The 26170-nt window shown below is 39.5% G+C and overlaps 1 protein-coding gene and 1 non-coding gene across 4 annotated transcripts in view; one reads left to right on the top strand and one right to left on the bottom strand.

Moving 5' to 3' along the window:
• Positions 1–10698, bottom strand: part of CYB5B (cytochrome b5 type B) — a 30779-nt gene extending 20081 nt beyond the window's left edge. For all 3 annotated transcript variants that reach the window (XM_090259955.1, XM_090259953.1, XM_090259954.1), the window contains exon 1: positions 10408–10698. In XM_090259955.1, coding sequence (XP_090116081.1) covers positions 10408–10569 — 162 coding nt within the window. In that variant the 5' untranslated portion in view covers positions 10570–10698. The remainder of the gene's footprint in view (positions 1–10407) is intronic.
• A 3711-nt stretch (positions 10699–14409) lies between these two features.
• Positions 14410–14516, top strand: LOC149994137 (U6 spliceosomal RNA). The gene has a single exon (XR_016507979.1). It is a non-coding gene; the product is annotated as a U6 spliceosomal RNA (small nuclear RNA).
• The last annotated feature ends 11654 nt before the right edge of the window (positions 14517–26170 follow it).

Below are 26170 nucleotides of genomic sequence, written 5' to 3'. Positions count from 1 at the left end.
GGGAAGTGGCAAAGTGCCATTTCTGTAGAAAGAGGTAGACATAATTTGCATGTTGAGAACTGTAATAAAAAAACAAATGACTCTAGACTCTACAAACCGAACTATCCTGTTCTCTTAAAAAATCAAATGTAAAAAGTAAAACTAGAAAATCAGAGTAATATCTGTAGATTATAAAAAATAATTTTAAAAGAAAAGATCTGTGGATTATATCAATGCTAATATCCTGGTTGTGATATTTTACTAATTTTGCAAAAAGTTACCATTAGTGGAAAATGGATAAAAGGTACAAGGGCTCTCTCTCTATCATTTCTTACAAATGCATGTGAATCTACAATTACCTCAATAAATTAAAAAAGGAAAAAATCAAATGGAATTTCTAAGTATATACCCGAGAAATATGTATAGATATATATACTTCTATACGCACACACACACACACACAAATGATCATAGCAGCATTATTCATTATGACCCTAAACTTGAAACAGCCCAATGTCTGTAAGTAGAATATGAATAAATTGAGGGGCAATGAGGAGTTATTGTTTAATGGATATAGAGATGGATGGTGGTGACAGTTTTACAATGATGCTGACTGTACTTAATGACATAAAACTGTACACTTAAAATGGTTAAAACAGTAAAATTTATATTATGTATATATTACCATAGAAAATTTAAACAAACACATTATGCAGAGTAAAAAAAGCAGACACAAAAGGAAAAATATTGTATGATTTCACTTAAATGAAGTACCTAGAATAGGCAAATTCATAAAGACCCAAAGTAAATTAGAGGTTACCAGGAGACTTGGGGAGAGCAATGCAGAGGGACTTATTGCTTAGTAGGTACAGTTCTCTGTCTCGGATCATGAAAAAGTTTCAGAACTAGAAAGTGGTGTCAGTTATACAACATTGTGAATGTAATTAATGTCACTCAATTGTATATATAGTTCATTTTAAAACAGTTAAAATCACAATTTTACACATTACATGTATTTTACCACAATAATAAAAGAATAAAGCTAGGTTTATATACCTATAATTAATATAAGCCAAAAATTTGCTTTTGTCAGACTTATAGCAAAACAAAACAAATAAGACCAAAGGAATTTAGAGGTTATCCTTAGTAATCTAGATTGGTTGCCTACACTACTCAAATCTATTGGACAATCATAAATTACTCCTTTTTCTTAAAAAAGCCTAATATAAGGCTGTACATATTTCCCATTTTTCTCTATGACCTGCTTTGCTTTTAATGAATATAATTCATTATGAATTTGCAAAAAAAATTCTTTTGACATGGACAGGCTTTGTGTTTTAAAACTAATGGACCTTGCCTCAGCTCTTATAATGTAAGCAATTACACAATATTACAAATAAAAAATGTTCCAAATAAACTATACTGCAACCAAGATCACAAATTCTAAGAGATGAAATAATGACCATGACCAATTCATTTCTATCTCAGTCAAGCAATAATCAAGTGAACACTTTACTTATTTATTTTCCAGGTGCTGGCAATGAGCAGCCTGGCCATGAGCTTGGGAAACTGCCTATGCAGTCTGGGTGGGGCACTGACAACTCCTGCTCTGAGCTTGTTCGTTGAGTGGAGAGCTCCTAAATTTTTATTTCTTCATTTTTAGACAGAGAAAGGAGAGTGAGAGAGGGGGAGAGGAGGAAAGGGAGAGAGAGAAAGAAAGAAGGAAAGGGAGAAGGAGAGAGATATGCATCGATTTGTTTGTTATTCCACTTATTTATGCGCTATTTGGTTGTTTCTTGCATGTGTCCTGACTGGGGATCAAACTCGCAACCTTAGCATATCGGGACAATGCTCTAACCAACTGAACTACCTGTACAGGGCTCAAGCGAATACTTCACAGACAAAAAGGAAATTTTGTACTATCCTCTTATGAAGGACTTAGGTTAGTTCAACTGTCTAAAGAATATGTGGCATGGTGCAGGAGAAGCATTTTGGTATTTTCCTTTTCACTTAGTAGATATTATTAAAAAGAGAACAGAAATTTTATGTTTTAATATAGAGAAAAAGAACAAATTATTAACAGAAAATATACTTCCGGATTACTAATTCTGGGGCAGATGGGCAGACAAAGAGGAGACGGTGAAGAATGACAAACAGTACTGAATAAAAATCTTGTAGGAAAAAAATTACACACATTTTCTGTGGGTGGAAATGCCATACTGATGTAATAAAGATGTAACAACAGAGACAGGCTAAAGACAACCTGACTTGAAAAATGTAATCCAGAAACATAGAGACCGAAGAAGCTGCAAAATGAGGCCAGGTGATGAAGACCCCCTTTAGCCAAGTTAGCAGAATACCTCATCAAAGTAAGTTGGAGGTAAAAATTTTGGAGAGGACAAAAACCACTTCCTAAAAAAGTCTGACAGGGCAGAGAAAGATGATAAACCGGTGTCGGGAACAGGAAAAAGTGGATTACAAAAGCCTAGTAAAGCAGGGGTGTCGCCTGTGCAGTCACCACTCCCCAGGGTCTGAAGTTCAGATCTGCAGGACAAACATACCATATTTTTCGCACTATATGACGCACCTGACCATAAGAGCACCTACGTTTTGAGGAGAAAAAGAAAAAAAAATATTCTGAACCAAAGGTGTACTAAAATATTTAATGAAATATAACAGAGTAATATTTCAATGATGTAAAGTGAACAGCAGTCAACAGCGGTATTAAGAACCATCATCACTGTCATTAACAAATGAGGAGAGACTTTAAGGTTCAAGGACTCTTCTAGTTTTCTGGGAACCCCAAGAACTCATCATCACTAGCGTCAGAATTTATGAAGCTCAGTTGCTCAAGATCACTGATGTCACTTTCTTCACTATCTTCATACTGACCAAACGCCCTGAGATTCAGCAGTGAAGTGGGCCATTTAAGCATTCCCAGCGGTTTCGTGCAGGCCCACTGCTTCCTCTTCTAACAGCTGTCGCCACCACTGACAGATCAGGTAGTACACACCGTGGTCTGTGACGCAATATTTGCTCCATAAGATGCAGACATCTCCTCCCAACTTTTGGGGGGGAAGAGTGCACCTTATGGAGTGAAAAGTATGGTAACTTGACAGCCTTATTCCCACCAGATCAGGTCCCACTGCTATAGATTTTTATAATTCCTTACACACCTTTCTGGTATTTATCACAATTACAGTTATTTATTTAATGTCTTTCTTCCCCCACTAGACTGTAAGCTCCATAAGAACAGGGGCCACAGCTGTCTTATTAATAGATGTATTCCAGAACATAGCATGGCCCCTGAACCAGTGAAATCTAGGGAGTGCTCTGCCCTCTTTCCCTCCCACCTGGCCTCTCTCCCTCTCTGGCATGTGCTCACCCACGCCACATACAAAATAAACAAATAAGTAAAAATCAATTTGTTGATCACGGCCTCTCACCTCGACAGTACTGGAGGTTAAATTTCCACATCTTATTCCTAGCCTTCCCTAGGACTGACCACTTGGGACTGCTCAGGAAAGACAGCACTCTTTCTATAGATTTGTTAATTCCACAAGATAGGTAAAGCTGTACTTTCTTTGGATCAGTCTTGGTGAAATCCAGTAAGAATTGTTATTAGTCAAACTCTGACACTTTCAGGGTTATTCTGGAGTTGCACCAAAAATAGGCTCCATTCTCAGTCTTTCTGAACACAAGTCCACACGCTACCTTGCATGACAATTACTTGTGCATAGATCTCACCCTCCCTGCAAATCCAGGGCAGCTAATTCAACTTTAAACCTTTGCAGCATCTACTACTTAGTAAGCATTCAAAAGATGCTGCAGGAAAATATATTTTATTAATAAGAAAAATAACCACTAACATTTGTTGATCTCTTTATTTTTAAATGGGTCTTTTGTTTTTTTGTTTTTTAAATTTATTGATTTGAGAGAGAGAGGAGAAAGGAAATAGAAAAACATCAATTTGTTGATTTGTTGTTGCACTTATTGATGTATTCATTGGTTGATTTTTTGTATGTGCTCTGACCGGGGATCAAACCTACAACCTTGGTGCATCAGGACAACACTTCAACCAACTGAGCTACCCAGCCAGGGGTACTGAGCTCTTTATACGAGGTACTATGGTAAGTCTTTACATGCATTAATTAAATTAGCTGTCCCAACAACAACTATGTGAAGCGGGTACTATTATCTCCATCTTATAGATGAGTGGAGACTTTATAGAGCTTATTTGCCCAAGGTTACACAACTATTAAGTGGTAAAGTAGGAAACTGAACCAGACATAAACCCCAAAGCCAGCACCCGGGCTTTAGAATTCTTTTCCTTTTTCTTTTTTTCCGACAGAGGAGAGAGAGAGAGAGAGAGAGAGAGAGAGAGAGAGAGAGAGAGAGAGAGAGAGGAGTAATTGATTTGTTGTTCCACTTATCCACACATCCACTGGTTGCCTCCTACATGTGTCCTGACCACAGCTCGAACCCACAACCATGGCATATTGGGACAATGCTCAAATTATCTGAGCTACCCAGCCAGGGCTAGAATTCTATTTCATATATACAATTCACAAAAATTCTCTTCAAAAGACACTATTCAGAAAATGCAAAGGCAAAATACAGACTGGAAGAATATATTTGCAATACATATTCTGAAAGGGCTTGCATCTAGAATATACAAAGAACACTTTGAAGTCAATAATAAGAAAACAAACAACCCAATTAAAAAATGGGCAAGACTGAACAGACCTTACAAAAAGACATACAAATGGCCAATCAGCACATGAAGATACTTAACATCATTAGTCATCAGTGAAATGCAAGTTAAAAGCATAATTATATGCCAGTACAGTACACACCCACTAGGATCACTAGAATGGCTAAAAGTAAAATGACAAATACCGTGTGTCAATGATGATGTGGAGAAACTGGAAAACTCATGTATTGCTGGTGGGAGTGTAAAATGATGTAGACATTTTGGGAATGTAAGCAGTTGCTTACAAAGTTAAAAACAAACACATGACCCAGCAATCTCACTCCTAGATATTTACCCAAGAGGAATGAAAACATGTCCAAACAAAAATTTTTACATGGAAGCTTCATTCATAATAGCCAAAAAAGTGGAAATAGCCCAAATGTTAATCAACAGGTGAACAGATAAATTTTGGAATATCATACAATGAAATAAAAAGCAAAAAAAAGGAACAAATTGCTGATACATAGAAAAAACATAGATGACTCTCACAGATCTATTAAGCAAAAGATGACAGACACAAAAAGTGTATACAGTTTTCTAGTGTAAGCAATCAAATCAATGGCAGTATGAGTGCAAAGGTTGTAGAAATGTTCTATTAATTGGGATAATGATAACACAGGGGAGACTTTACAGTCAAAACTCAGTAAACTCTACATATAAAACCTGTCCATTTTAATTAACTCTGGCTGGTGTGGCTCAGTGGATTGAGTGCTGGCCTGCAAACCAAAAGTTCACCAGTTCGATTCCCACTCAGGGCACATGCCTAGGTTGCAGGCCCCCAGCTGGGGGTGTGTAAGGCAACCAATCAATGTATCTCTCATATATCAATGTTTCTTTACCTCTTTCTCCTTCCCTTCCCCTCTCTCTAAAAATAAATTAAAAATATGTATATTTTAACCCTGACCAGGTGGCTTAGTTGGAGCATTGTCCCGTACACCAAAAGATCACAGGTTCAGTTCCTGGTCAGGGCTCATACCTAGGTTGCATGTTTGATCCCCTGTTGGGTCACATATGAAAGACAACCGGTAGATGTTTCTCACATCGATGTTTCTTTCTCTCTGTCTCTCTCCCCTTTCCTCTCTCTCTAAAATCAATAAACATATCCTCAGATGAGGATTAAAAAAAAAACTGTACATTTTATTGTATGTACACTGGCTCTCAATAGAGTTAATTTGGGGGTGGAAAAACCTAGGTAATAAAATATTACTAATAACCTATATGTTTATCAATAGGACACTGCTTAAATAAATGATGATCCATATAAAAAATTCTATGAAGAAAAATAAGTGTTCCAGGTATGAATGTGGAAAGATCCCTAGACTTCTGGCCAAGATGGAGGCCTAAACAGACATGCTATGTCTCCCTCCACAACTAAGAAGGAATACAACTACCTCAAAAGTAGAGACAACCAGAAGTTCTAGAAAATCGAGCTGCATGGAGGTCCAACAAAGAAACAAAGAAGAAATACTCATCCAGACAGGTTGGAGGGGCGAAGTCGGGGCCAGAGAGGACCCGGTGTGACGGCAGTGGCAGCAGAGGCTGTGGCTGGCCGGCAGAAATTACAGTCACACATTAAAAAGAAGTAGGGAGGGACACCTGGGGAGCGCTCCAAGCCCCAGACCAGACTGCCCAGTTCACGGTCCCAGCGCCAGGGAAAATAAAGCCTCATTGCTTCTGACTGTGCAAACCAGTGGGGGCTGGGGCAGAGGAAGAAACTGCCAATCTCTCAGTAGATTCTGTTTGTTTAGAACAGTCCTTAAACATCCAATGAACCAATGGTCCTAGAACCAATGGTGAAGGGAAGGAAACAGGGCTTCAAATCAATGATCTGGAACACAGGAAGAAAAATACAGTCAACCAGTACAGAATGAAGAAACAAGAATTGAAAAAAATGAGGAGAGGCTTAGTAACCTCTGGGACAACTTTAAACATGCCAACATCCGAATCAAAGGGGTGCCAGAAGGAGAAGAGGAAGGAAGAGCAGGAAATTGAAAGCTTATGTGAAAAAATAATGAAGGAAAACTTGCCTAATTTTGCAAAGGAAACAGACATATACGTCCAGGAAGCACAGGGAGTCCCAAAAAAGCTAGACCCAAAGAGGACCACACCAAGACACATCATAATTAAAATGCCAAAGATTAAAGATAAATAGAGAATCTTAAAAGTAGCAAGAGAAAAGCAGAGTTACCTACAAAGGGGTTCCTATAAGACTATCAGCTGATTTCTCAAAAGAAACTGCAGGCAAGAAGGAGCTGGCAAGAAGTATTCAATGTGATGAAAAGCAAGGACCAAGATTACTCTATCCAGCAAAGCTATCATTTAGAATGGAAGGGCAGATAAAGTGCTTCCCAGACAAGGTGAAGCTAAAGGAGTTCATCACCACCAAGCTATTATTACATGAAATGTTAAAGGGACTTACTTAAGAAAAAGAAGATCAAAACCATGAGCATTAAAAAGGCAACAAATTCAGAACTATGAACAACTGAATCTAAACAAACAAACAAACAAACTAAGCAAACAACCAGAACAGGAACAGAAGCATAGGTATGGGGATCATTTTGAGGGTTATCAGCTGGGAGGGGGAAGGGGGAGAAATGGGGAAATGGTGCAGGGATTAAGAAGCATAATCGGTAGGTACAAAATAGTCAGGGGGAAGTTAAGAATAATATAGGAAAGGGTGAAGCCAGAGAACTTATATGAACAGCCCATGGACATGAACTAAGGCGGGTGGTGGAATTGCAGGAGGGAAAGGGGATACTGGGGGGAAGGGAGCAAAGGGAAAAGAAATCGAGACAACTGTAACAGCATGATCAATAAAATATACTTTAAAAAAAAAGAAAGATTTCTGCTTGTTTACAGTTAAGTAAACAAGCAAGGAACAGAACAGTGTGTACAGTATACTACCTTTTGTGTAAAAATACAGTGGGAGGGACTATGTTCACTTTTCCTTATACATGCAAAACAAAACTCTGGAGATATACAAGCAACAGCATCAACTTTAGGAAGAAGGGAAGGCTTTTCACTGTACACTGTGTGACTTATTCAAAAATAAAAAAAATTAACCTGAGTTCCAGAAAGTGGTACCTGTTCTAATTTCCCTCCATCACAAACCCAATCCTTCTAAATCATACTTAAAAAGTGAAAGAAGTTGGCTATAAAACTAACCTAATTCCTTAAGTCTTTCCCATCTAACAGAAACCCCATTCTTCCAGACCTGCAGGCCAAAATCTTTGGTGTCATCCTTGACTCTTTTTTCTCTCACTCCTGAAATCCAGTGCATCATGAAATCCTATAGGCTCCATCATCACAACCCATCCAAAATCCAACACTTCCCACCACCTCTTGCCCAGCCTCCTTACTGCACTGGGCTCCTCAATTCTGCCCTTGCCCTCCTTCAGTTTCTTCTCAACAGTGCAGTCAAAGTGATGCTATTAAACTATTAAGTCACCTCATGTCACTCCCTTGCTCCACTGTGGTTTCCCTTCTCAGAACAAAAGTCAAAATCCTTTCTAAATCCTGCAGTTTCTTTAAGAACTTGATCTGCCATCCTATCTGCTATCCTCTGATCATGATGTCCTCATCTACTGCTATACAGCCACAATGACCCTCCACACTGTTCCTCAAGCATACTGAACATATTACTACCTCAGGGCCTTTGAACTTGCTCCCTCTGCTAAAAATGCTCTTCCTGCAGATATCCACATGGCTAGCTCCCTTAACTTCTGCTGGCCTTTACTCGAGTCATCTTCTTTATAAAGCCATCTCTGGCCAGCATACCTAACATTTCAATGCATAATCTGCATACCCTCACCCCATAGACACCCACAGTCCTCTTCTCTGCTTTATTTTTCTTCTTAGCACTTACCACTACCTAACATAGCATATATTTTCGTTTTTTTTTACTCTAATTATTGTCCACTTCCCATAGATTGTAATCTCCATGAGGGCATGTGTTTAATTATCCATCATGGTATCCTCAGCATCTAGAACTGTACCTGGCACGTAGCACGCACTGAATAAATATGTGAATGAGAGTGAATGAATGAATAGGCTTGGAATGAACAAGAAAACAGGGCAGAAACTACAGAACAGGTAAGTAAAATGGATAACTGCAGACAAAGATCTGCAGCTCAGGTTTCAAGGGAAGCCTTGGCACACCTGTGATGTCTCTGGCTCCATCAGCATGGAGTAAACCAGCTTAGCAACCATGACTCAAGGTTGAATTAATCTCCCCTACAGGCACTGAATGTTCCTGAGAAATCTGGGGATGATAAAACCACCAATGAAAAATATTATTACTTACCTATTATGAACTATGCTTTAACATGCTGTTTCTTGTGACCCTACTAAAAAAAAAAGGATCACTACTATCCAAGGCACTCTCAACTAGTTATATTGAGGGTGAAATAACAGAAAAGTACTTTTAAAAACATAAAATGCCATACACCATACAAATGCAAGAAGAGACTAAACTTCATGATATTAACTTCTTGGCCACTGGGAAGATTTATTAAAAACAACAGCGTTTCGGGGAAATTTTATGTTTTAAAAATTTTTCATAGATTTATGAATCAGGATGCAGAGAATTCTCCCCAGACCCCAAATTAATAGAAAAAAATTTTTTTTTATTTTTTATGTATTTGTATATGAGTATTTCCTTTAGAGAAAGAACTAATACAAAGGAACTTTTTTCTCAGTTACAATAAGGTTACATTATACAAATATTTCCAAGGAAATAACCACAACGTTATTAACCTATCAATATTACTCAAAATAAAATGGCACAAACCAATATATAATATATAATAAATGTTCATATATAAACATATCAAAGCCTCAAGGATTAGGGGTGAAAGAATGACTGCAAATGAGCAGGTGGGAACTTTTCAGAGTGGTGGAAATGCTCTTAATTGAGATTGTGATCACATGTATGAATGCAGTGTCAAAATTCATCTAACGGGCAATGAGCAGACGCTATTGAATGCAAATTACACCTCAGTAAAGTTAGTTTAAACAAATTAAACATCTCTCCTGTTTCCTTACATGGAAAACAAAAAATTGCTCAGCTGTACCATGGTCACTAATAGAACACCTTGAAGATTTAAAGGATGACAAAACCTCAGTCATCGGCCAAATAAACGTTAACTTATGACCCTCTGGCCTCAAGGTGAACTCAAATTAGAAAAAAATTAACGCAGCATAATGGGGTAGGGGTGAATCTCAGCTTCGTATCAAGAAAATGAAAAAAATAGTATTACTTCAGAAGACAGGGTGAAAAGAGCAGAGGGTTGGGCCCCTCAAAACTAGGTTGTAATGACTCTGGGATGTTAAGTGTGTGATCTTGAGTTCTCAGTCTCTCTGAGCCTCAGTTGTCCTTTTCTGTAAAAGGAGATCATAATAGCTTGGTGTTTAGCATAGCACACAGTAAGTGCTCAATACATAAGTAATACACGATATTATTTAAAGCACCAGAATTTAGCGCTGGCTGAAAATGCAGGCATATATAACCCCCGACTCCCACCCCGGCTTCCCTCTCAGTTGTGTCCCCTTTCGTGAGCTTAATCGCCCTCACCCAGACGTCATTTCCCTCCTAACACACACCCCTCGCAGCCTTTCCGGGCCTCACCACCCCTCACCCAGCAGTTCCAAGGGGCTGCCCACCTCCCGGTCCCCACCTCGTTAAGGAAGCGGGTGACATCGTAGACTCGCCCGTGGATCACCAGCCACGTCTCCTTCGACGTGTTGCGCTTCGTTACCTCCTCCAAACGGTAATAGGTGACGGGGGTCTCCACCCCTTGCCCCTTCCCATCGCTGCCGCTTGCTCCCACAGTCGCCATTAGGCCTGAGATGCCTCTTTCACACCACTATCCACCTTTTCGTGGCTAATCCCTTGAGATAGACCCTGCTCTCAGCCTTCCCTGGCTTCCGTAACCGCGACCCCTACGGCCGTCGGAGGACTCCTGGCAACAGCCAATCACGCTTCCGAATAGTTCCTGGTTCGTTTTCTTTTAACCAATGAGACGAAGGATTCAGTTTCAAGTCCCGCCTACTCCTCTCCTTTTCCTCAGGACGTAGGCCTGGTTCGAGATCCACCTAGCCAATGAGAATCGACCATCCCCTTCAATCTCGCCAATTAGATACCATGATTTTGGAAAGGCGCCCGGTGGAGACGTGTTGACATGTGTCACGAAGTTGGGGTTTCCCCTTCACTGGCTGGAGACCTGAAGAATCCAGAAAGAAGCGGCCGAGTCTCCATTTTCCCCTTTCTCTTCCCTTCGCCGTGGGCCCCTCGTGAGTCGCGCTAGGCTCGTTTCTCCTACCGCCTGTGCGCCTGTATTCCAGCCCGAGGTTTACGTCGCTGCTTTGCCTGAGACCTGGCGAATCCTGCCTAAGGGGCAGTTTCCTCGCCAGTAAAATGGGCATGTAAACTTTTACCTTACAGAGCACTAATTTTCAACCAGTGTGCCACAATAATTTTTAGAACACACAAGAGCTGACTACTTAGGGGCACTGACCTCTTTTCCCTTAGATTGCTATATTTTTTAAATGGCAACACAACAATAGCCATCTGGTGTGAACGAATCAAAATTATTTTTGTCAGATCAGCAAAAACTATTTATTTATTTATTTGGTGTGCTGCAGAATTGTAGTAATCAGTATAGGTGTCATGAGATGAAAGGTGGAAAATCACCGTTGTAGAGAAATGTGGCTGATTAAGAGTGTCTGTGCAGAGTTCTTGGCATGTAGTAATCAATACATAAAGGAAAAGGTGGTGTTAGAAAAAGTGTAGTTAGAAAAGGTGTAGTGGCCGCCCTGAAGGCTTGGGACAGTGATAAGGGATAGAGTGTGGAGTATCCCAAGTTTCTACCGCTACTAAGAACCTGATTTTGTTATATGTCAGTTATATCTCAATAAACCTGGAGGGCAGATTGGTCTTTAAATAAACCCATTGGTGATCAGGCCGTATCTACACTATTTTCATTTCTACGTGTTCTAAGGTAGAGATTGCCTCAACTGTCGGGGGCTAGAGGTCCCCAGCGTTTTGGAATTCCACGTTTGGTTCATGTGCAGTGTTGTGAGCTAATCATTTTTAACTGCAGTTACAAGTGACAAACTGATCGTGGTGAAGTATTTTCATCAAATCACTCTCCCAGGCTCTACACAATCCACCCCAAACTTCTTTGACTAATAGTTTACACCATTCCCTTTTATAAGCCTTGTGCACCAGTCACTGACTCCTAAACCTGCTGGGAGTAAACTCACATCTGTGGTCATACTAGGCCCACCCATTTAAGATACTCTCTTTCTTCCCATGCCTACTCACCTTTCAAGCCCCTCCTCAAATTCTTCCTATTTCACAACTCTGCCACCATTCTGAGCTCCAGTGGTTCCATCTCCTTATAGTACCTAAGCATATTACTGTTTCAGGAAACCCTCTGTATCTAAAAATCATAACTTTCCACATTTTCCTACCTAATTAGAATGAAACTATGACAGCAAGCCCAAATGATTCTTAGGATATTCCACAAACTCTAGATGCGAATATTTGCATTCGTTTCAGAGATATTTACTGAACATTTACTGGGTCACAAGTATTGTGATAAGCTCTAAGGATAGAAAGGTGATATACACAAAAAACCCTCTGAAATAAACAAGAACACTTACATATACAGTATATAAGTTTAAGTGATAGAAATAGATTTGTACCAAATGCAATGAGAAACAGCTCTGAACATATATTTGTTAAGTAACACTTACCTCTGGTGTGTATGAGTCATCTGAAGAGGCTATGTTAAAAGGGCAGATTCCCTACCATCTAGACATGGAGTCTCTTCCTCAACTTGACTCTTGGCTTGCTTTGTGACTTTCACCAGTAGATTGTAGCATGAGCAGTGCTGCACAAGTTACAAAGTCTAGATCTCAAGAGTCCTTGAAGTTTCCATCTCCACCATCTTAGGGCATTATCCCAAGATCATGATGCCCCAAAGAAGCCAGGGATTAAAGAGCCAGCTATTTAAATGTTGTCTCTGCTGAGCCCACCCTTTAATCAACTTGTCAGCTGAATGCAAACACATGAGTGAGTACAGCTAATTCAGCAGAATTGCTCAAGTCCACCCACAGAATCGTGAGAAGTACTAAAACATTGTTTTAAGACACTTAAAAAAAAACTTTTTTTGAAGCATATTAGACATATCTTTATCTCTCATGCAATGAATTAGTAAAATTACACAGCATTTCTTTTTCTACCTCCACTTCTAGGAAACTGAGTCCTCTTAGGATAGCCTGGAAGAACCTCTCAGCAGCAGGAGGAGTGGAAGATATATATATAGAATACCACAAAAGCAAAAGCAGGCTTTCCAAGGGAAAAGTAGGTGGGATTCCTCCAGTGGTAGTGATGCCACAAGCTCCCTCAAAGGGACCTGAGCAGGTGACAGGACTTTGGAGGGGAAGGACTACATGGTGTGTGCAGAGAGATTGGACCCTCAGTGCCAGGGCTCCCAGCCAGCAGACATACTTGAGCCCTGGTATGGAGGCTTGTCAGCTCTGCAATACAGTAGATCTTTTAGTGACCAATGTGGGCTGAAAGTTAGAGGGCCCTTCCTGAATGTTTTGTACCATATAAAACCCTGGGGGAGGGGAGAACACCCCCATAAATGACTGAGACTGAATTTGTCATCATGGTGGTAAGTGGAATTAGGATCAAAGTAAAGTGTTTTTAAATTAATATTTAAATTTCTGTTGTACAATAGAATTTCAAACAGGTAAGTGGAAAGAATAATACAATGAACTCCTGTATACTTCTAATTTAGAGTCACCAATTGTCAATAATTTTCCACATTTGATTTCTTGGACATATGTTTATTATTGTTGTTAATAATGTTAAATCATTTCAGAATAAGTTGCAGTCATCATGACTCTTTACCTCCAAATAATTCTGGATCTTCTAAGAGTAAGAAAAGACTTACATAACCCCACTGTGATTTTTAAATTCAGGGAATTTAACATTTATACAAAACTATTATTTAACATGCTGCCCATATCATTTTTCAATTATTATAATAATGTCCTTTGTGGAATTTTGGTATGTCTATGTGATCCAGGATCCAGTCCAGGATAATGCAATGCATTTATTTATGTGTCCTGTGTCCTTAATCTCCTTTAATAAGGCACATTTTATCAGTCTTTGTTTTTCTCTTGTGACATTGACGTTTTTGAAAAGTATGGCCTCAAACTGAATTTGATTCAGAAAAATATTGTGGCCTATTTGTAGTGATTATAAATTCATATTCACAATTTATAACACATATTAGCCAGAAAGTGTAGCTTAGAATCCTGTCCCTACCACTCACAAACTTGGCAATGTTAGGCAGCTTTCTAAGCAGCTGTCCAGTTGTTCTAACACCATTTGATGAAAACACAATTCCCCATTGAATTGTTTTTATATCTTTGTTTAAAATTGATTGGCCATGTAAGTGTGGGTCTTTTTCTAAACTTTCCCTTCCATGGCAGTGATTCGTCTATCCTTATGACAATTTCACACGGTCTTGATTACTATAGCTTTGTAGTAAAGCTTAAAGTCAGGTAATGTAAATCCTTCAGCTTTGTTCTTTTCAAAATTGTTTCTGCTATTCTAGACCCTTTGTATTTCCACATAAATTTTAAAATCAGCTTGTGGAGTGCTTGCTTGGGCAGCATATATACTAACATTGGAACAATACAGAGAAAAGTAGCACAGCCCCTGCGCAAGGATGACACGCAAATTTGTGAAGCATTCCATATTTTGTGCAGTGGCCTGGTGGGTGTCCTCACACCCTTTGATTAGCTCAGAAGAAACAATGAGTCGAAGCACAATGTGTGGCCTAATAGCAAAATTGTGACTTTTCATTGTATTAAAAAAGACACACAAAAAAACAGGAAGTTAAACCAAGTGATCAAGGTTATATAACCAGAGATAAATCATGTTGATAGCATGTACTCCCTGGTATTTGATGAGGAAAATAGGACAGGGCAGCTGATGGCAATTGGGAGAACTGTGTGAGGTCCCAAGGTGCCTACTTTGAAGGGGACTGAGGCGTCATTATTCTATGTCCAACGTTTCATGTATTTTCTTCAATAATGTCTCTAGTTTTCATATTACATGGCTGGATAATTCCAGGACAGGTTTTATAAATTTATTCCCACCAAATAACCACCACATAACTTTTCTTTCAAAAATTTTTTGATAGATTTTATTTATTTATTTTTAGAGAGAGGGGAAGGGAGGGAGAAATAAAGGGAGAGAAACATCGCTGTGTGGTTGCCTCTCACACGCCCCGAACTGGGGACCTAGCCTGCAACCCAGGCATGTGTGCTGATTGGGCATCAAACCATGAACCCTTTGGGTTGCAGTCCAGTGCTCAATTCACTGAGCCACACCAGCCAGGGAATATTTATCCTCTCCACACCCCCTCCCTTTTAACAAAGTGTAGTTTATTGTACATACTTTGTAGATGCTGCTTTATTTACTTAACAATTCCTCAAGATCATTCCATATCAGTTTAGAGAGGTTCCTCATTCTTTATTATAGTCATATGGTATTTCAGTTTTAGTGATACCACAGTTTACTTATATAATAATAATAATAATAATATATATTTGGATCATTCCCAGTCTTTTGTCATTGTCTTCAATGCTTCAGTGAATGTACATTTGTCATTTTGCTCATATGCAATTTTATTATAGGAAATATTCCCAGAAGTGGGAGTAGCTGGACCAAAGAGAGTGTGCTTCTAATTGTGGTAGATGTTAGCAAATTGCCCTTATACAGGGTACATTGATTTACACACCTACCTACAATGCGTGAGAACTCCTGCTCTCATAAAGTCTTACCAACAGTGTGTGATCAACAGACACAGCAATGAAACAAAACAGAAAGTCATAAAATATACAATCAAGAATAGAAGGTATAAAAATGTTATCTCAAATCAGTAGTAAAAAGGGGGCCTTTTATAATTGAACTAAATCATAATAACTAAAGCTCTGCCAGAAATATTTTTTCTGGGAAGAAATAATTTGGCTATGTATACATATACCAAAAGGAACTCCAGCTTGATCAAAGATTTAAACATAAGAACTGAAAAAAATAAAGAGTATTATTTCATCTACTCAAAGCTCAAAAACATAAAATAAACACAGCAAAAATACCAGTGACAAAAGAAAAAACAGAAAAACGGAACTTCATCAAAATTTAAAACTTTTGTGCTGCAAACAATACCATTAAAGACTGAAATGACAAATCACGGAATGAGAGAAAATATTACCAAGTCATATGCAAGCATACCTTAGAGATAGTGCAGGTTCAGACCCAGACCACTGCAATGAAGTTGAGTACTGAAATACAGATGGTTGTAATCTTTCTGCTGGTGGACGGGATGGTCTTGCCTTCATTTTGTATAGAAGCACAACACCTGTGAAGCACAATAAAGTAAGGCACAATATAAGGTGGTATGCCTGTCTCTGACAAGGGGCTTGTATCCAGAATGTATAAAGAAACCTTCCAACAATTAAAAAAAAAACCCAATTTAAAAATGCATGAGGTATTTAAGTAGACATTTCACTAAAGAAGCTATACAAATGGCCAATAAGCTTATGAAAAGATTCCCAACATCATTAGCTGTCAGGGAAATGCAACTCAAAACCATAGTGAGATTCCACTTCACACCCACTAGGATGGCCACAATAAAAAAGACAGACAATAACAAGTGTTGATGAGTATTCAAAGAGACTGGTACATTCATACATTGCTAGTGTGAATGTAAAATAGAGCACCCACCATACAAAACATTCTGGCAGTTTCTTATAAAGTTAAACGCAGAGTTACCATATGGCTTGGCAATTACACTGCTAGATATCCACCCAAGAGAAATGAAAACGTGTGTCCACACAAAAACTTGGTCATCAGTGTTCATAGCAACATTATTCATAATAGCCAAAAAGTAGAAACAATGCAAATGCCCCTCAACTGATGAATGAATAAAGTGTGGTGTGTCCTTCTACAGAAATACTATTCTGCAGTAAAAATAACATGCTAAAACATGGGTGTACTTTGAAAACATCATGCTAAGTGAAAGGAGCCTGTCATGACAGATCACATACTGTATGATTTCATCTATGTGAAATCTGCAGAAGAGACATGTCTTTAGAGAGAGTAGATTTAGTGGTTGCACAGGCCTTGAAAGCTTTCAGGGGAATGGGTATGAGGGTCCTTTGAGGGAAGAGTAAAATATTACAAAATTATATTGCAATGAAGGCTGCACAGCCCTATGACTATACTAAAGATACCGACTTGTTCACTTTCATTAGGTGAATTGTATGCAATGTAAGTTATATCTCAACAAAACTGTTGAAGAAAACACAGTCAAAAGTTAGACATAGTGTTAGAAGTCTGGGTTAGTGGTTAGGGGAAGGGCATGCAGAGTAGGAAAACAGGGAATTGAAAAGCATAAAAGGCTACAGTACATCCTAGTTGTGGAGCCAAGAAAAGAATGAATGTGAAAAGACATTAAAATATTGAAGTTCTTTAGAGTGTAAGGAGTTTTTTTCTTTTTAATAAATATAATCTAGGACAGAGACTAGATAATGTCACTGTTTTTATTACAATCTACTGGGCAAAAGTCTGCTTTGAAAAAGTGAAATAAGTCAGTCAGAGAAAGACAAATACCATATGATTTCACTTATTTGTAGAATCTAATGAACAAAATAAACTGACAAATAAAAACAGACTCATAGATACAGAAAACAGACTGACAGCTATCAGAGGGGAAGGGATCAGGTGAAAAAGATGAAGGGATTAAGCAAAAAAAAATGTATTACAGAACTGTACCCCTGAAAACTATATAATTTTTATTAACCAATGTCACCCCAACAAATTCAGTTAAAAAAAACCTCACAGACAGACCACAGTATGGTGATTACCAGGGGCAAAGCAGGGTGGGAAGGTAGAAGAGTGTAAAGGGGGTTAAATGGTGACGGAAAGAAACTTGACTTGGGATGGGGAGCACACAATACAACGTACAGATGATGTATTATAGAATTGTACGGCTGAAACCTGTATAATTTATTAACCAATGTCACCCCAATTAAGAAAGAAATAATAATTATTATTATTTCCATAAACACAGTTTCCTTTAGGCAGAATACCCCAATTGTCTTTGTTCAAATGGCCTTTATCTAGTCTGTTGAGGATGCATAGCAAGGCACAGAAAGTGCCTATGTGATTAGATTAACCTCTAGTGTATTTTTAAAATAAGCTTTAGTGAATGTGATTTACTTGCACTAATGTACTTTTTATTAACCATTAGTTAAGTAGAAACTTTCTCAGGGGTGTGGTTGGAGGAGTAAACAATGGCTATGGGTTAAGTGACAAATTAATAAATTAAGATAAGGGATAGTAGAGGGTACAATTCTAAAATTTAATTTTTAAGTCTTTAACACATTGACATCATTCAAAACTAAAAAGGAAAAAAATTCAACAACTCAACAACTTTCCATCTCCTTTCACTCACCTATTCCAAATAATCTCTTATTTTTTGTGTGTCTTCCTTAAGTTTGTCTATGCAAATATAAGTGAATATAAATATTTATGCTTATTTTTATTCACTTTTAATATAAAAGGTAGAAAACAATGCACAGTTCTACATCTTGGCTTTTTAATTTAATAATATCTTAGAAATGTTGAGATAGTAAGACATGAGGGCCTCCTCATTTATTTTTATAGCTGTAACTATAGTTTCTTACAGTTTAGTATTCAGTTGGTATGAACTTATTGTAATTTCACTAGTCTTAATCTTTTGAGTTTACAAACAATGCTAACCTTCATCTTACATCATAACATGTACAAGAAGAAATGGAATTTCTAGATCAAAAGCATAGGCATTTGTAGTGCTAGCAACTGTACCAATTTATAGTCTCACTGGTGATGTGTGTGAATGCCCATTTCCTCTTAGACCCACAGATACAGTGTGTTATCAAAATTTTTGAATTATCAATCTGAAAGTTTCAAAAATTGTATTACACTGTAGCCTCAATTTGCATTTCTCTTATACATGCGGTTGAACATTGATTTCTATAGTTAAGAATAATAAAGGGATGCTCAACCTTCTATCTAGATCAAATCCTGAAAAATAACCCTAATAGCCAAGAATTTCTTTTGAGCTGAGAGGGCTTCATTTCTATATGCTCAGCATGAGCCTACCTTAAGGGATAGTCCCTCTGCCTGACATGGGCTCCCACCCCAACTTTACATTCAGAGTTTATCATTCTCATCTCACATTAAATGTCACTCCCTTGGTGAGACCTAGGTGAACCACCTCATCCTGTGTAGCCGCCCAGTGTCTTGACACATCATTGTGTTTCTCATTTATGTGTTGATTGGCCTGTATGCACACCACTGTGTCCCCAGTATCTGACATGGTACTTGGCACACACTAGGTGTTTAATAACTATCTGTTGAATAGATAAATTCCCAACTTATGGAATGAGGTAAAAGGGGTTAAGTTTCTAAACATTTTCTAAACAGGGCTTTTTGAAACTGGAGTGTGGGAAAGGAATTTGGCCTTGTCCTTGGGCTGAGAATGCCTACAGGAAGCCCCTAACCCTGAAACTGTATTCTTAAACCATTTTAACTTCGTGCTAACTTGGAGCAGTGGACGTGAGACCCACCCTCGGTTAAGTTCAGGTTAGGTTTGGGATCCTGGGATATTTTCTTTCATCCATAATCACTGGATCAAGGCCTATAAATCAAACAGTTAAGACACAAAACACAAACAAGGTCATAATTTGTTTCTTCCTGCCCTCTGTTTTTCTTGGCAAGGAAAAACTCAAGCTTTTCCTGACTGGGGATGGGTAATGACACTGTGGGGAGGGGGGTGATTCATTAAAAGTGGCCTGAGTAACTGGCCTTTTATTTCTTCTCATTCTTTCCCCTTATTGTCCCAACTCATGCAAGGAAACACATTGAATAAAATAATTCTCCTGCCAATAAAGAACGTCCCCTTGACTCTTTATTCACTTGTAGCTATACATTCCCAGAATCAAAACCTTGGAGTTTGGAGGCTGAGGGCAATATGATGGGCATTTCTGATGGAAAAGGAAGGCCAACAACCCTGGCTTATGGAAGCCCCTTCTTTTACCCCCTTTTCTTAACAAAGCTGTCTATTTTGTTAGGAAATTGTCCTTGCCATCCAAGGACCCTGGCGGGAGTTGAGTGTGTCTGTGAGTAAGTCTGAGAACCTCAGCTCCCAATTTCTAAAATGGGTGTTGTAATACCAGTATTTTCTCTTAAATGTGGGATGTTAATGTCAACTATTCCTAAGCCTGACAAGAGAAAAGGAAGTGGTATCAATTAAAAATATTCAACTTAATAGTACACAAAGATCACAATACTAAGAGAAACAGCAGAATATACTATTTTCATCTTTTACACTATTTTATTTGAAATATTTTAATATTTTCTAAAGAAATAAATAATAAAATTAAAAACATGTATAGAAAAAGGCTCCACAATAATAGACCAAAATACTAATGGCTATCTCAGGGTGACAGCTTAAAGTTGACTTTCATTTTCATCTTTATGCTTTTGTGTACTTTTCAGTTCTTTTCACGGATCATGTATTAGTTTTGTAACTAAAAAGGAACAATAATAAAATGGGATTTTATTTAGGTAGGTTTATGTGCCCCAACCTCCTGTACCTTTCTGCGGAAGCAGAACAATTTATTTTCCAAGAGGTGGGCGTAGGAGGACACAAGTGGGATGGGAGGGGTGGGGGACACATGTGACTCTGACCCGGGTCAGGGTGACGCTGTGGAAAACTACCAGTGATGCCACACCCTCAGCATGGTTCTGGTGAAGGCCACTGTTAAACCACCCCGCCACTGTTTTTGTTCCCCACTCCATGTGAGATAATTCCAGTGCCTCTCGCCTGCTGTTGTAAATCTAGCTTCCTCGCCTTTTTTCATTTCCGTTACCTCCCTTTGAGCCTACTGCTAGTGCACTCCACCATCTCTCTGAATTCCCAAGGTGCCCAGCTCCTCCCACAGGGGTCCCAGCCAGGAAGGGGAGAGGGAGAGGATAAATTTGTGGGTCCCCCACATTCTAAGTTGGTGGCTCTTGCTGACTTTGAGAAGGGGCTCAATAAATAGCAAGCCTCCTCAGGCTCTGAATCAGTTATCGATCTCGATAGTCAGGAGATGGATTATCTTTTGATAAGGATATAGGTTGTAGAATGTGGCTGAGTGTGCGTGTGCCCAATAGCCTTGCTTATACCAGAATTAAACAGACTTTCCCACCAGTCCTGGCAGCAGCGGACCAGGGGCCAGGATGGCCTCGCAGTGTGGAGGGAGAGAACTCGTGCTCCCTCCCAGGGTCTTGATCCTAAGAGATGGGAAAGAGGAAGACACCGGGCAACCCATACTCAGTTTCTCCTAATGCTCTCCCTTCCCTAAGTGCCAAAGATGAAAGGCACGAAGAGGAGCCGGTAGCCTTAATGTTAATTGATGACCGGTTGCAGGAAGGAAATACCTGGAGTGGAGAGAAAGCACTTTCCTTTCCAAAAGTTCTTACTACTTCTTGGATTATAGAACACTTTAAGAATATAAAGCAAATTATAAACCACCACCTCAGAAAAGTGCACATAAGTGCTGTACTTCAGCATTCATAGTTTGTCTCTGCCTGCCTTTCCCTTTCTCCTGGTCTCAGTACCCCTATCTGCCTGGAAGAACTGTTTCTATGCCAGTCTATCTGAAGCTAGCGGGGCAGCCAATCAATACGCTCCTCCTCCCTTTGCTTGCAGGTGGGCCACGTGACCCAATCTGTCCAATCAGAGAGGCTTATTTCCTTGGCCCCACTGTTTCAGAAATGGGGCCTGGATTTAAGGCAGCCAATCAGGGAAAGAGAACTAAGTGGGCAAGACTGCTTCTCTCTCGCGGGTGCGGCTCAGTGGATTGAGTGCTAGTCTGTGAACCAAAGGGTCACCAGTTCAATTCCCAGTCAAAGTACATGCCTGGGTTGTGGGCCAGGTCCCCAGTGCAGGCATGCAAGAGGCAACCGCACATTGATGTTTCTCTCCTTCTCTTTCTCCCTCCCTTACCCTCTCTAAAAATAAATTAAAAAAATATTTAAAAAAAAAAACAAAAAACTGCTTCTGTACCTGAAGAATACGAAACCAGAGAAAAGTAAAGCTTCCAGCGCTCCACAGCTGTTTTGTCTGCCAAGTGGAAAGACTAAAGAATGGAGCCCAAGAAAGCAGAAAGATGCCCCGGAGACATTGTTGAACCCTTGAATCTAGACACAATGAAATCTAGACTTATTACATGAGCCACTAAATTTGCCTTTTATTCCTCCCTCATGCTAATGTGAGGTAGGTTTCTATTCCTTGCAACAAAAGTGCACACACAGAAGTTGGCCTCCACTTTCAGGGGTGCTCAGACTATAAAGCCCAAACCTCCACTGGACGTTCAGAGGCCCTTCTGTTAGTGGTGCCCATTATAAATTTGAAAATTGATAAAATATTCTAAAAGATTCAGGTAGAACTGGCCGCTGCATTGGGGGCAATAAGACTTGCTTCTTCATGTTGGTGCCATCTCTGCTTGTAAGTAACTTGGAAACCATACTGAAAGCACAGGCTGGAGGGCACATAACTTGAGAGAAGACAGGTAACATGGGTGTGTTAAAAAAGCAGGAAATGCTAGGAGAAAGTGACTAGTCCTCTGTTTCTTTATATATCATGAATGAGAGCTGTAGGTGGAAAGGAGAGAAAGAGAATCCCACCCACACCAAAAAGGATGTATGGGCAATTAGCATGCAAAGGCACCAGGAATCTGATGTGGGTGATAATAGAAGCTATAGGATAAGAACAGCTAACATTTTAAGCATTTACCTTAGACTAGACGTTACACTAAGCACTTTACATTCATTACAACAATTCTAGGTGGTGGGTACTACTGCTATTCCCACTTTACAGATGGTAAAACTAAGACTGAGAGAGGTTAGGAACTTGGAAAGCCGGTCCTACAACTCACAGAGCCAGGATTCCACAGTCAGGGCAATCTGATTCCTGTAGTTCCAACCACCGTGTCCTTCTTCTCTGTCCAAAGATCTGGGTTGGAATCTAGCTTCTGTCACTTGCTGGTTGAATGACCTAGAGCAAATCAGCCTCTCTGAGCTTGTTGCCTCACTTGGAAAATTCAGGTATTATACTAGATAACTTAAAAAACAAACAAACAACAACAAAAAAACCTTTAAATTAAAAAACCTCCACCCATCCCCCCCAAAATTCCCAAACTTAAACAATCCCTAACTCACCAAACTAGAATTTGTATTCCTGCTCTGAGCTTTCCCCCTCAAGACCATATAGATTGATTTTCCCATGGATTTAGGATCAAAGGGCTCCTTTGGATTATGTGTTTCTTTGAAATGGATTCAAAAGCATGAGTTTCAAAGTGCAGGGGGTACTGGAAGGCCTTCATCCTTGCTGAGTGAATCAGCATCCCGGAGCACAGGTGACAAGTCCTGACCCGTCCAGTCACTGTCTGATAAGCCCAAAGGGCACAGCTCTAAATGACCCCACTTTTCCTTCTTCCTGGCCCTTTTGTGGGTTTTCTGATAAGGTGCCCTAAGTCATCTGTGACACTGTTTTTTCTCTCTCAAACAGAGTCCCCAGGGCATGCACTCTGCCTGTGAGCTCCCCAGCTGCTTCCAGCTCTCCTTCTGCTCACAGCCCTTTAATTGCTGCATTCCAACAAATTAGCCATGTGACAGAAGATTATTTTTAACTTCAATAGAACAGCTCCTTCTCTTTTAATATATCATGCTTGGCCCACATTCCCTCGGTGAAAAGGGCACCATCGGCTACTTCTGAGAACTTTTAATTACTCTAATTGTTTGCAAAACTCTTAGAAGCTTGGGGAAAAAATGCATTTCTTTCCCTTTTCCCAGTTTTCCCGTTTGCTATTTAATAGAAGCTGAGGCAGAGTCCAACCTGGAGATTTACCAGCTTTAGTGGGTCTCCTCTTGTCCCCTCTAGCTTGCTCTCACCTGTTCCCAACAGGATGAGTTTTTACAGTGCAAATCCACTGGCAGGATGGAGAGGGAAAGTTCCAGAGTGACCTCCCACCTCAACCCCATGCAGAGCCCAGAAGGTAGCAGAATGGGAATGGCTGGTGGCACCAGCAAGACTGAACGCTAAGCACCTCTTAGGTCTGAGAACTCTCCAAGAAAGTCCTGATGACTGAGCCTGAGACTGACTCTGAGCCTTTCACGAACTTCGAGTAAATCACACACAGCAATGAGCATCTCTGTGACACTGTGTGAACCAAAGGCCCTTCTCCAATTTTTCTGAACTTCCTAAACCCTAGATATTTCTCTAATCTCAGTATTACCCTCACCACCTAGCAAGATACAGAGTTGCATTTAAGTTTGAGTCTCCCCAAATTGAGAAATGTACAATTTCTTATACCTGAGCTTTGCAAAGTAATACAGGTTATAATAGTATGTGTATCATGCCAGACATTTTGCATGCAATATGTAATTTGACGCACAGTGAATTATAAAAAGATAGCTGTATGTGTGTATGGGTGTTTGCATGGGTGAATAGAAAGGCTGGTGTGTTGAGAAGAGGGAAGAAGAGTGGGAACAGCACGCTTGCAAGCTGTCAGATGGGGAAAAAATCATGATGTGTTTGAGGAATTTTAAAAAGGCCAGTGTGACCAGAATCTATGGATAATAACACATTGTGCGCCCTCCAGTCCAGTTCTTCCACGTTTTTAAAATTGAGGTATAATTTACATAAAATAAAATGTCTGCATTTTAATGTACAAGTCAGTCAATGAGTTTTGACAATTGCCAACACTCACCACCCAAATCAGGATATAAACCTTCCCATCTTTTCAGAAAGTTCCATAGTTTCCCTTCCAAGGCAGCACTGTTCTGATTTCTATAACTTTAGATTCGTCTTATCTATTCTTGATTTACCAGCACATAAGTGGGATGACACAGCGTGAACGGTTTGGTGTATACTTCTTTCTTTCTCTGTTTTGTTCTTGAGATTCATCTGTGTCGTTCCAAGCTGTATGGGGTTTTTCTGTTGTATTTGGGGGAATAAGCTGAGGTCAATAAATTCAGACCTAACCAGAACAATTTCATTAATGATAGACTTCCCAGAATAAGCTTAGGGCAACTGCCATAGACTGTGGTAATGCTATTTAAACACAGCAAGGTGCTTTTGATTAAAAAGAAGTGGGCAAAATATACCTTCTACCTCACCCTTTGACCAAACCATTCTGCATTTAAGAGCTTCTCTTACAGATAGATACACTCACACATGTGTGACATGTTTGTACAAGAATACAAATGGCAGGATTGTTTCTCATAGTCAAAGATTAGAAGCAAACTAATATCCATCAGTAGGGATCTGACTAAATAAACCATAATGAATCTAGACAATGGAACACTATACAGTCTTGAAAAAAATGAGGTTTCTTCTGTACTGAAATGAGATGATCTCCACGGTAAAGAAAGCAAGACACAGAACAGCGTGTGTTCATTCACTCATTCAACAAACGTGCAGAGCAACTACAATGTGCCGGGTACCACTCTACATACTGAGAAAACAACGTTATTCAAAATAAAATCCCTTCCCCCATGGAGCTCCCATTCTAATGGGAGGAGCAAGAGAAAAAAACAAGCAAATGAAAAATATATTTGTATGCTGTGCTATCATCTGTAAAATAAAAGAATAAAAAGGGGTAAGATAACATAAATGTGTTCTTTGAAATATTCATAAAATAACCCATCTCGGAGAAGATACACCAGCAACTGGTGGAACTGGGGAAGGGAACTGGGAAGCTGGGGGACATGGATACTAGAACAAATGTTACTTTGTGCTCTTTGTACCTTCTGAAATTTTAAATTATTGAAATGTGCTACCTAATCCAGAATTAATGGATATAATTACAATATATATTTTTTTAAGTTGGAAGAAGTATTTGGCAGGATTTTCAAGCACCTGGGCCCTCGAGTGCTGGGAAGCGCCCTACCATTTTTTAATCAGGGCAGGAGGAAAGGGCCAGCTCTCAGCTGTCACTCAGGGCAGTCATGAACCGAAGTCAGAGCAGCGATCCGGCAAGATAAAAGAGGCATGGAGAGAACAGAAGGAAATAAAATCAGTCTTGAGTGACATATGTTTCACGGGTATTTATAAAAGACTTAGGCAGCTCCTTCCTAAATTTGAATTAATGTCAAGAGAAAAATCATTTCAGGAAGTGCGAGTTCCTCTCTTCAAACTTTTTGGGACCATCCCATTCTGGTGTGAATCACACAGAGCCAAGTTCATTCACAGGGAACATCTGTGTGTGTGGAGGTGGAAGGAGGGGAGCATAATAAAGAGGCCCTCTGACACTGAA

The sequence above is a fragment of the Furipterus horrens genome, unplaced genomic scaffold (assembly GCF_987537825.1).
Source record: "Furipterus horrens unplaced genomic scaffold, mFurHor1.1.pri manual_scaffold_13, whole genome shotgun sequence".
Taxonomy (NCBI): Eukaryota; Metazoa; Chordata; class Mammalia; order Chiroptera; family Furipteridae; genus Furipterus; species Furipterus horrens.
This window is presented reverse-complemented; position numbering and strand designations above follow the sequence as displayed.